Below are 11360 nucleotides of genomic sequence, written 5' to 3' on the forward strand. Positions count from 1 at the left end.
CAGAGCTTAAGAAGATTCAAGTTGCTGCCACTGAGTTCTATGATATGCCTTGAGCTGGTGGGATCAGTTGGTTACAAAAAACAAGAGCGTAATGGGGAGTTTCCTATTGAGACATGGGCTGAGATGAAAGCGGCAATGCGTAGAAGGTTTGTTCCAAGCCATTATCATCGTGACCTTCACCAGAGACTAAGAAAGCTCACACAAGGATCACGATCTGTTGAGGAGTATTTCCAGGAGATGGAATTGTTAATGTTGAGAGCTTGCATATCAGAGGACAGAGAAGCCACTATGGCTCGGTTTCTTGGAGGTCTTAACCGAGAGATACAGGACAATGTGGAGATGCAACACTATGTGGAGTTGGAAGAGATGTTACACAAGGCGATTCTTGTGGAGCAACAAGTTAAGAGGAAGCACCATCCACGGGGGAGTTACAGTAACAACAAGTATCAGCAGGCCAAAGATGAGAAACCAGAGTATCAACGAGACAGTAAGCCTCAACCGAAAGATGATACAAAGCTAAGCAACAGCTACAGCAAAGATAAAGGAAAATCTGAAGCTACTACCTCACGGGCCAGAGATGTTAAGTGTTTTAAATGTCAGGGGCGTGGCCACTATGCCAATGAGTGCACCAACAGGCGTGTCATGGTTCTTTTGGACAATGGAGAGTTTGAATCTGAGGATGAGGAAGCTGAGATTGACCAGGAGCACTCTGAAGAAGAAACTGAAGTGGAACCAGTCCGAGGAAGATTGTTGGTTGCAAGAAGAACTCTTAGCTTGCGAAGCAAATCAGATGAGCTTGATCAAAGGGAAAACTTGTTCTATACACGCTGCATGGTTCAAGGAAAGATATGTAGCCTGATCATTGATGGTGGGAGCTGTGTCAATGTTGCTAGCGAGACAGTAGTGAAGAAACTTGGTTTGAGCACTCAGAAACATCCCAAACCATATAGATTGCAGTGGCTCAACGAGAAGGGAGAAATGAGAGTGTCTACTCAGGTTTCCATACCCTTGTCCATTGGGAGATATGAAGATGAGATTCTCTGTGATGTGATACCAATGGAAGCAAGTCATATCTTACTTGGAAGGCCGTGGCAGTATGATAGGAAGGTTACACATGATGGTTTTGCTAATAAGCATACTTTTGAGTTCAATGGCAAGAAAACCACCCTAGTACCTCTGACTCCTAATGAAGTGCATCAAGATCAGTTACAGATGCAAAAGAAGAAAGAAATAGATCTCCCACCAGAGAAAAACAAGCATCTCAACTTCTATGCCAAAACTGGTGATATCAAAAGATCTCTTTTCTCTAAACAACCTGTTCTATTACTTGTTTATAAAGAAACTCTTTTGAATCTAACTGATTGTACACCGGAGTTTCCGAGTGAGATGTCAGATCTTTTACAGGAGTTTGGTGATGTATTCCCAGAAGATAATCCCAATGGACTTCCACCAATTCGTGGGATTGAGCACCAGATCGATTTTGTTCCAGGAGCTACTCTTCCTAACCGACCAGCATACAGAACTAATCCAGTGGAGACTAAAGAACTACAAAGGCAGGTTGAGGAGCTAATGGAGAAAGGCCATATCCGTGAGAGCATGAGTCCATGTGCTGTACCAGTACTCCTTGTCCCAAAGAAAGATGGAAGCTGGCGCATGTGTGTTGATTGCAGAGCTATCAACAATATAACAGTGAAGTATCGCCACCCTATTCCTAGATTAGATGATATGCTTGATGAGTTGCATGGTTCCAGTGTTTTCTCTAAGATAGATTTGAAGAGTGGATACCATCAGATTAGGATGAAAGAGGGGGATGAGTGGAAAACAGCCTTTAAGACTAAGCATGGCTTGTATGAGTGGTTGGTAATGCCTTTTGGCTTAACAAACGCTCCTAGTACTTTCATGAGATTGATGAACCATGTGCTTAGATCTTTCATAGGATTGTTTGTGGTTGTTTATTTTGATGACATTCTGGTCTATTCTAAGAGCTTAGAAGAGCATATAGGTCATCTTAGGACTGTTCTTGATGTGTTAAGGAAAGAAAAGTTGTTTGCAAATCTTAAGAAATGCACTTTCTGTACGGATAACTTGGTCTTCCTAGGCTTTGTTGTGAGTGCAGATGGAGTAAAGGTGGATCAAGAGAAAGTGAAAGCTATACAAGAGTGGCCGATTCCTAAGACCATAAGTGATGTGAGAAGCTTCCACGGACTAGCTGGATTCTACAGGAGATTTCTGAGAGACTTTAGCACAATAGCAGCTCCACTGACTGAGGTGATCAAGAAGGAGATCGGATTCAAATGGGGAGAAGCACAAGAACTTGCCTTTCAATGCCTAAAAGAGAAGCTTACTAATGCCCCTCTCCTTATACTTCCTGATTTTAATAAGACATTTGAAATAGAATGCGATGCCTCAGGGATTGGTATTGGTGCTGTTCTTATGCAGGAAAAGAGGCCCATAGCTTACTTCAGTGAGAAGCTTGGAGGAGCAACTCTCAATTATGCTACCTATGACAAGGAACTCTATGCTTTGGTGAGGGCTTTACAGACTTGGCAACATTATCTATGGCCCAAGGAGTTTGTCATACACACTGATCATGAATCTCTGAAGTACCTCAAAGGCCAGAACAAGCTTAGTAAGAGACACGCCAGATGGGTTGAATTTATTGAGACTTTTCCTTATGTGATCAAATACAAACAAGGTAAGGAAAATGTAGTTGCTGATGCACTATCCAGAAGGTATGTTCTCTTAACAACTCTTGATGCTAAATTGCTAGGATTTGAACAGCTCAAAGAAATGTATGCAACTGATTCTGACTTTCAGGAAGCTTATAAATCTTGTGAAAAATATGCTGCTGGACATTACTTTAGGCAGGATGGGTTTCTATTCTATGATAACAGATTGTGTGTGCCTAACTGTTCTTTAAGAGATTTATTTGTTAGGGAAGCCCACGGAGGAAGCTTAATGGGACATTTTGGCATTGCCAAGACACTTAAAGTGATGCAGGATCACTTCTTTTGGCCACATATGAAACGAGATGTTGAGAGAATCTGTGGAAGGTGTGCAACTTGCAAAGCAGCCAAATCAAAGATTCAACATCACGGTTTGTATACTCCTTTGCCTATTCCTACTCACCCTTGGAATGATATATCTATGGATTTTGTTGTGGGTTTGCCGAGGACTAAGACAGGTAAGGATTCTATCTTTGTTGTTGTGGATAGATTTTCTAAGATGGCCCATTTCATTGCTTGTCATAAGACTGATGATGCATCACATGTTGCTAACCTGTTCTTTAGAGAGATTGTGCGCATTCATGGCATGCCTAGGACCATAGTTTCAGATAGAGATACCAAATTTCTTAGTTATTTTTGGAAAACTCTTTGGTCTAAGCTAGGTACTAAACTGTTGTTCTCTACTACATGTCATCCACAAACAGATGGTCAAACTGAAGTAGTTAATAGAACTCTTGGAACTCTCTTGCGTGCGTTCATTAAAAAGAACTTGAAAACTTGGGAAGAATATTTGCCACACTGTGAATTTGCTTACAATCATGCTCAGCATTCTGCATCTAAGTATTCTCCTTTTGAAATTGTTTATGGGTTCAATCCCATCTCTCCTTTGGATCTAATGCCTTTACCTGAGTGTGCTAGGGTCAGTATAGATGGAAAAAAGAAAGCAGAGATGGTACAGCAACTCCATGAGCAGGCTAGGAAGAACATTGTTGAGAAGACAAAGCAATACGCCAAGACAGCAAACAAAGGCAGACGAGAGATGATCTTGGATGTTGGTGATAAAGTATGGGTTCACATGCGCAAGGAGAGGTTCCCAAATGAGAGAAAGTCCAAGCTGATGCCGCGGATTGATGGCCCTTTTGAAATCATCCAGAAGATTAACAACAATGCCTACAAACTTGATCTCCAAGGTAAGTATGATATTAGCAACAGTTTCAATGTTACTGACTTGATCCCTTTTGTTGCAGATGAGCTTGATTTGAGGTCAAATCCTTTTCAAGAGGGAGGGGATGATGTGATCATGGACCAGCAGACTAAAGAAGATGGTGTGATGATAGATGAGCCAGCTGCTGAAGATGTCTTAACCATACCAGAAGGTCCTATCACTCGTTCAAAGAGTAGACAACTCAAGCAAGCCATTGGAGGATTACTCATGATAGCATGGAAGCAAGAAGAAGGTCTTGGAAGTAGCTTGATCAACCAAGACACACTCACCACCATTCAAGCCATTTCTTTTTCTACATGATTTCTTTTCTTTCTTTTCTTTCTTTTTCTTTTCTACATGATCATCAGTGAGCAAGTAGCATATGTGTGCTCTTTTTCCCTATCTTTGTTTTTGTCCCAATTGGGTTTTGCAAAGATAGGTTTTTAATGAGGCCATATGTTACTTACACATTTTCTCATTGATGATCTCGGACCAACCCTTATGTTATGGGTTTTATTTTCAGACTATATGTTATTTTTATTTGAACCAATGGGAGAGTGTTCCCTTAAGTTAGTGAGCTTGTGCATGTACAAGCCTCACTATATAAGTGTGTCCGCAAACCCTAATATCTATCAAGTTATCTTTTATCAAAAACCTTTTCTCTTTGTTCTCTCTTCCTCTTGTTCTCAAGTCGACGAGTGATCTTGTTGGTGAGTAATATCCAACAACCCAAGGATCTCTTCTTCGGTGTGTCATATCCGGATTAGAAGTCTAGGAGTATCAAGGAGCCCATCCACCACTCTTTGTGTCACCATTCATTCCACAACCCTTGAAGAACTTGAGTCCCTGATTCGTTCTTGCAAGGCTCTATCCAGATCTAACCAGAGAAGCATCCTAGGAGTGTGTCAGATTTATTCAACTTCCTGGTTATTCTCCACTGATTAGTGGTTCCAAATAAAACTTCTTAGATCGTGGTTCATCCTGGTTTGATAAGAATCATGAAGATAATGGCATATGTCCGAACAGGCTAAATCTGGAATCATCCAGATAGAAGGTGGGATATCTTCTTACTCACAACTCCTATGAGAATTTATTCAACTTCCTAGTTATTCTCCACTGATTAGTGGTTCCAAATAAAGCTTCTTAGATCGTGGTTCATCCTGGTTTGATAAGAATCATGAAGATAATGGCATATGTCCGAACAGGCTAATCTGGAATCATCTGGATAGAAAATTGGGATATCTTCTTGCTCACAACACTTATGAGATTTATTCAACTTTCTGGTTATTCTTCACTGATTAGGGTTTCCAAATAAAGCTTCTTAGATCGTGGTTTCATCCTGGTTTGATAAGAATCATGAAGATATTGCCATATGTCCGAACAGGCTAATCTGGAATCATCTGGAATAGAAATGCGATATCTTCTTACTCACAACTCCTATGAGATTTAATTAACTTCCTGGTTATTCTCCACTGAATAGTGGTTCCAAATAAAGCTTCTTAGATTGTGGTTCATCCTGGTTTGATAAGAATCATGAAGATAATGGCATATGTTCAAACAGGCTAATCTGGACTCATCTTGATAGAAAGTGGGATATTAATGAGATCCTAGGACTCTTCTCTGGATTATATGGGATAGATCCTTGCATAAACGAATCAGAGACTCAAGTTTATCAAGGTTGTGGATCGAATGGTGACACAAGAGGCTGCGGAAAGGCTCCTTGATACTCCTAGGCTTAGATCGGATATGACACACCTTTCTAAAGCCCTTGGGTGTTGGATATTACACACCAACAGACTGGATATTACACACCAGACACTCTCTTAACTCGCAAAAGCAAAGGGAGAAGAAAACACAAAGGTTTTGATTAAAAAGAAGACTTGATAGATTACTAGGGTTGCGGCACACACATATATATAGTGAGAGACTTGGAACAGGCTCCAATCAACTCAAACTAAAAGGAACACGCTCCTTTAGTCAATGTAGAATTAAAGACACAACATAAATAGAGTTTTCGAAATAAAAGACAGAAATAGTTTAGGAAAATAAAACATAACATAAGGTCTCTTCATGTGGTTGGTCCGAGAGTATCAACTAGGTGATGAGATAGCAAGACAATGGCCTCGTTAAAAACCTATCATTGCAAAACCCAGTGGGACAAAAACAATGATAGGAAAAGAGCACACATTGCTTGCTAGCCTAGATGATACTCAACTTGATGGTAAGATGGCTTGAATGGTGATGAGAGTGTCTTGAAGTATCAAGCTTCCTCCAAGACTTTCTTCTTGCTTCCAAGACTTTCTAATTAGTCCCATAATAGCTTCTTCAAGTTGCTTGGTTCTAGATCGAGTCATGGGACCTCTAGGAATGGTTAGGACATCATCTTCTTCAGCTGGATCATCTCTAGGTTCTCCATCTTTAACTTCATCAGTAATCTTGTCCATGATCACATCATCCCCTCCCTCTTGAAAAGGATTTGACCTCAAATCAGGTTCATCTGCAATAAAAGGAATCAAGTCAGTAACATTAAAGCTATTACTCACATCATACTTACCTTGGAGATCTATTTTGTAGGCATTGTTGCTGATCTTCTTTATGATCTCAAAAGGTCCATCAACTCTCGACATAAGCTTGGATTTCCTCTCCTTAGGAAATCTTTCTTTTCTTAGATGCACCCAAACTTGATCACCCTCTTTAAAAACCTTCTCACTCTTTCCCTTGTTGGCGTGTTTGGCATACTGCTTAGTTTTCTCTTCGATGTTGAGCCTAGCCTGCTCATGGAGTTGTTTCACCATCTCGGCCTTCTTTTTGCCATCAATACTGACCCTTTCACACTCAGGCAAAGGTATTAAATCCAAAGGAGAGGTGGGATTGAACCCATAAACAATTTCAAAAGGTGAAAACTTAGAAGCAGAATGCACAGCATGGTTATATGCAAATTCACAATGTGGTAGATAATCCTCCCAAGATTTCAGATTCTTTTTAATGAATGCACGCAAGAGAGCTCCAAGAGTTCTATTAACTACCTCAGTTTGCCCATCAGTTTGTGGATGACATGTAGTGGAGAACAAGAGCTTAGTGCCTAACTTAGACCAAAGAGTCTTCCAAAAATAACTAAGAAACTTAGTATCTCTATCAGAAACTATAGTCTTAGGCATGCCATGAATGCGCACAATCTCTTTAAAGAACAGGTTAGCAACATGCAATGCATCATCAGTCTTATGGCATGCTATGAAATGTGCCATTTTTGAGAACCTGTCAACCACAACAAAGATGGAATCCTTTCCAGTCCTAGTTCTAAGCAATCCAACAACAAAGTCCATCGATATGTCATTCCAAGGATGGCAAGGGATAGGTAGAGGAGTGTACAAACCGTGAGACTGGACCTTAGACTTAGCTTGCTTACAAGTTGCACATCTCTCACAAAGTTTCTCCACATCTCTTTTCATCCGAGGCCAAAAGAAATGATCCTGCAAAGTTTTAAGAGTCTTTGCAATACCAAAGTGACCCATGAGACTGCCTCCATGAGCTTCCCTAACAAACAAATCTCTCAAAGAACAATTAGGCACACACAGTTTATTATCATAGAAAAGAAATCCATCGTGCCTAAAGAAATGGCCAGCAGCAAATTTTTCACAAGAGTTATAAGCTTCTTTAAAATCAGGATCAGTTTCATACATACCTTTAATCTGCTCAAAACCCAATAGTTTAACATCAAGAGTGTTCAAGAGAACATACCTTCGAGATAATGCATCAGCCACTAATGTTTTCTTTACCTTGTTTGTACTTGATCACATAGGGAAAGGTTTCTATGAACTCGACCCACCTAGCATGCCTCTTACTGAGCTTGTTCTGTCCCTTAAGATACTTGAGAGACTCGTGATCCGTGTGGATAACAAATTCTTTGGGCCATAAGTAATGTTGGCCAAGTCTGCAAAGCCCTCACCAAAGCATAGAGTTCTTTATCATAAGTTGCATAGTTGAGGGTGGCTCCTCCAAGCTTCTCACTAAAGTATGCTATTGGTTTCTTTTCCTGCATAAGCACAGCGCCAACCAATTCCTGAGGCATCACATTCAATTTCAAATGTTTTATTGAAATCAGGAAGTATAAGAAGAGGGGCATTAGTAAGCTTCTCTTTAAGGCATTGGAAGGCAGTTTCTTGTGCTTCTCCCCACTTGAATCCGATTTTCTTTCTTATCACCTCAGTCAGGGGAGCTGCTATCGTACTAAAGTCCTTAACAAACCGCCTATAGAAAGCCAGCAAGCCCCATGAAAACTCCTCACTTCACTTATGGACTTAGGGATGGCCATTCTCGAATCGCTCTTACTTTCTCCTGGTCCACCTTCACTCCATCTGCACTCACAACAAACCTAGGAAGACCAAGTTATCCGTACAGAAAGTGCACTTCTTAAGATTAGCAAATAGCTTTTCTTTCCTCAAAACATCAAGAACAGACCTAATATGATCTATATGCTCTTCTAGGCTCTTAGAGTAAACTAGGATATCATCAAAGTATACTACCACAAACAACCCTATAAAAAGATCTAAGGACATGGTTCATCAATCTCATAAAGGTACTAGGAGCATTGGTTAATCCAAAGGGCATAACTAACCACTCATACAACCCATGCTTAGTTTTAAAAGCAGTTTTCCATTCATCTCCCTCTTTCATCCTAATTTGATGATATCCACTCTTAAGATCTATCTTAGAAAAGATGCTAGAACCATGCAATTCATCAAGCATATCATCTAATCTAGGAATAGGGTGGCGATACTTCACTGTTATATTGTTGATTGCCCTACAATCAACACACATGCGCCAGCTTCCATCTTTCTTAGGCACCAGGAGCACTGGAACAGCACAAGGACTCATGCTCTCACGGATGTGGCCTTTCTCCATCAGTTCCTCAACTTGCCTTTGTAGCTCCTTGGTTTCCCACCGGGTTAGTTCTGTAGGCTGGTCTATTGGGAAGAGTAGAACCTGGTACAAAGTCTATCTGATGCTCAATCCCTCGTATAGGTGGTAAACCAGTGGGACTATCTTCTGGAAATACATCTTGATAATCCTGTAAAAGAGCTGACATCTCACTCGGATACACCGGTGTGCAATCAGTTAGACTAACAAGAGATTCTTTTAAAACAAATAAAAGAACTGATTGATTAGAGTAGAGAGATCTTTTGATGTCACCAGTTTTGGCATAGAGAGTTACGTTGTGGTTTATCAGGCTTGAGGTCAATCTCTTTCTTTTTCTGTAATTGTAGTTGATCTTCATGAACTTCTTTAGGAGTGAGAGGCACCAGGGTAGTTTTCTTGCCGTTGAACTCAAAAGAATGTTTGTTGGTGAAGCCATCATGAGTGACACGTCTATCAAACTGCCAAGGCCTTCCAAGCAATATGTGACTGGCTTCCATGGGTATCACGTCACAGAGGATGTCATCTTCATATCTCCCAATGGATAAAGGTACAGAAACCTGAGTAGATACCCTCATCTCGCCTTCTTCATTAAGCCATTGCAGTCGGTAAGGCTTAGGATGTTTATGAGTTTGTAGACCAAGCTTCTTTACCATTGTCTCACTAGCAACATTGACACAGCTTCCACCATCAATGATCAGACTACAGACCTCCCTTGCACCATACAGCGTGTGTAGAACAAGTTTTCCCTTTGTTCTCGCTCCTCAGTCTTGCTTTGTAGGCTGAGTGTTCTTCTTGCAACCAGAAGCCTACCGTGAACTGGTTTCTCTTCATACTCTGCCTCTGAAGATTCTTGCTCAGTCTCTGGTCTTTCATCTTCAGATTCATACTCGCCATTCTCCAAGAGCACACACAGCTACTTGCCTAGATGATGATCAGCTTGAAGGTGGAGTAAGCTTGAATGATGGTAAAGGTGTCTTGGATGATCAAGCTTCGGCCAAGACCAATGTATTCTTCTTGTTTTCCAAGCATTCTTACAATGTTGCATCCTCATCTACATGCTTTTCCGGATTAGGTTCATGATTCCATTCCCATGTGCTATCCAGAATCATATCATTCCCTCTCTCTTCAAAAAGATTTGTCCTCAAATCTGTTTTACCTGCAATAGAGGGGTTCAAGTCAGTAACATCAAAGTTTAAAATCAGATTACACTTTACCTCCTTGCAAGCCTCTTTTATAGGCATGGTTGCTGACTGGTTCGGATATTGTAGCAGGGACTTCATCAATTTTGTTCTCCTTACTCCTGATGCAATGAAACAAACACAAGTTAGCACATAAAATTTTATCAAAGAGTAAGAGTCTTATCCCAAATTTGTTTCTGCTTGGTTCTGGCTTGTATGCTGCATCTGGAGGTGCTTCTTTGATGATGATAAAGCCATGGACGTCTGGGTATTTCTCCTGATCTAGATCAGGTGGCTTGAACCGCTTGTCTTCCTTCATGCTTGTTCTTTCTCTTTGTATGCTTCAAAGCTTCATCATAATCTGCACATGGTTCTTTTGACAAAAACAAGTGCATCATATCTGTGTAATCAATAATAAAAGAATTAATTTTAAATTATGATCACTTACCTTAGCATGCTCACCTGGTCGTCATGATAGGACTGAGATGTTTTAAACTCAGAAAAATATTAAAGATAGCCAATACAGGATCACTCCATTTGTAGAACCGATAACTCTTTCATCTGAGAAGTTTTGGACTTGATTCCAAATCGACATGAGACCTGATGAGTTAAGTTTCCATGGCAGTCGAGTTTGTTCGTTAATTCCTTGTGGTTGTTGAGATATGACCCTCGGACTGCTCCTATGTCAAAGCTTGCGGCTAGACAGCTTTCAAGGTTTGCTTGTTGCATCTCCAAACTTAGCCAAAGACTCATCACTGGGTACTCTGATCATTATAGCCCCTCTTTTCCACCTGTACCTTCCTCAGCTTCTTTGGACAAGTCAAAGTGGGTTATCATGTCAAAGAAAGTTTTGTAGACAAGAATATCTCCAAAACACAAAACAATGTGATTCCTCCATCTATTATGCATATCAAAGAAAATATTACAGACCCAAATATCATCAAGGATCAAGTTCACACATTCAGAATCAATGATCTCTAGTTTCAATTGTGCAGCAGGTTTTATCAAAGAAAGTGTTATACACTAGAATATCATCAAAGCACAATCCCACACGTTTAGAAACATTTTCAGCACACAAACAATCAAGTTCAAACTCAGAGATATTTCCAGACTTCAAAACTTTGAATCTAATATCAGATTGATGCAATTTCGGTTCTTGCAACTTCCTAGGTTTTTCAAGACATATGCAGGTGCAATATAGTTATTAATGACCAGTTTCATGCCTAGGAAAATTCTGAACAGAACTCTTTTCTTGAGTTCTAGCAAATGAATCACAAGGTTTAAAACAGAAATCGGGTGGTTTCAAATCAAGCTCTAAAACTTTTTCACTGTGAT

The 11360-nt window shown here is 40.3% G+C and overlaps 1 protein-coding gene across 1 annotated transcript; it reads left to right on the forward strand.

The window, feature by feature from the left end:
• Positions 1 to 39: 39 nt before the first annotated feature.
• On the forward strand, positions 40 to 2174 carry LOC130506520 (uncharacterized). Its single transcript, XM_057001176.1, has 2 exons — positions 40 to 1655; positions 2117 to 2174. The coding sequence occupies exons 1-2, from the start codon at positions 40 to 42 to the stop codon at positions 2172 to 2174; spliced, it is 1674 nt and encodes a 557-aa protein (XP_056857156.1).
• Positions 2175 to 11360: the final 9186 nt, after the last annotated feature.

Source organism: Raphanus sativus, unplaced genomic scaffold, assembly GCF_000801105.2.
Source record: "Raphanus sativus cultivar WK10039 unplaced genomic scaffold, ASM80110v3 Scaffold3337, whole genome shotgun sequence".
Taxonomy (NCBI): Eukaryota; Viridiplantae; Streptophyta; class Magnoliopsida; order Brassicales; family Brassicaceae; genus Raphanus; species Raphanus sativus.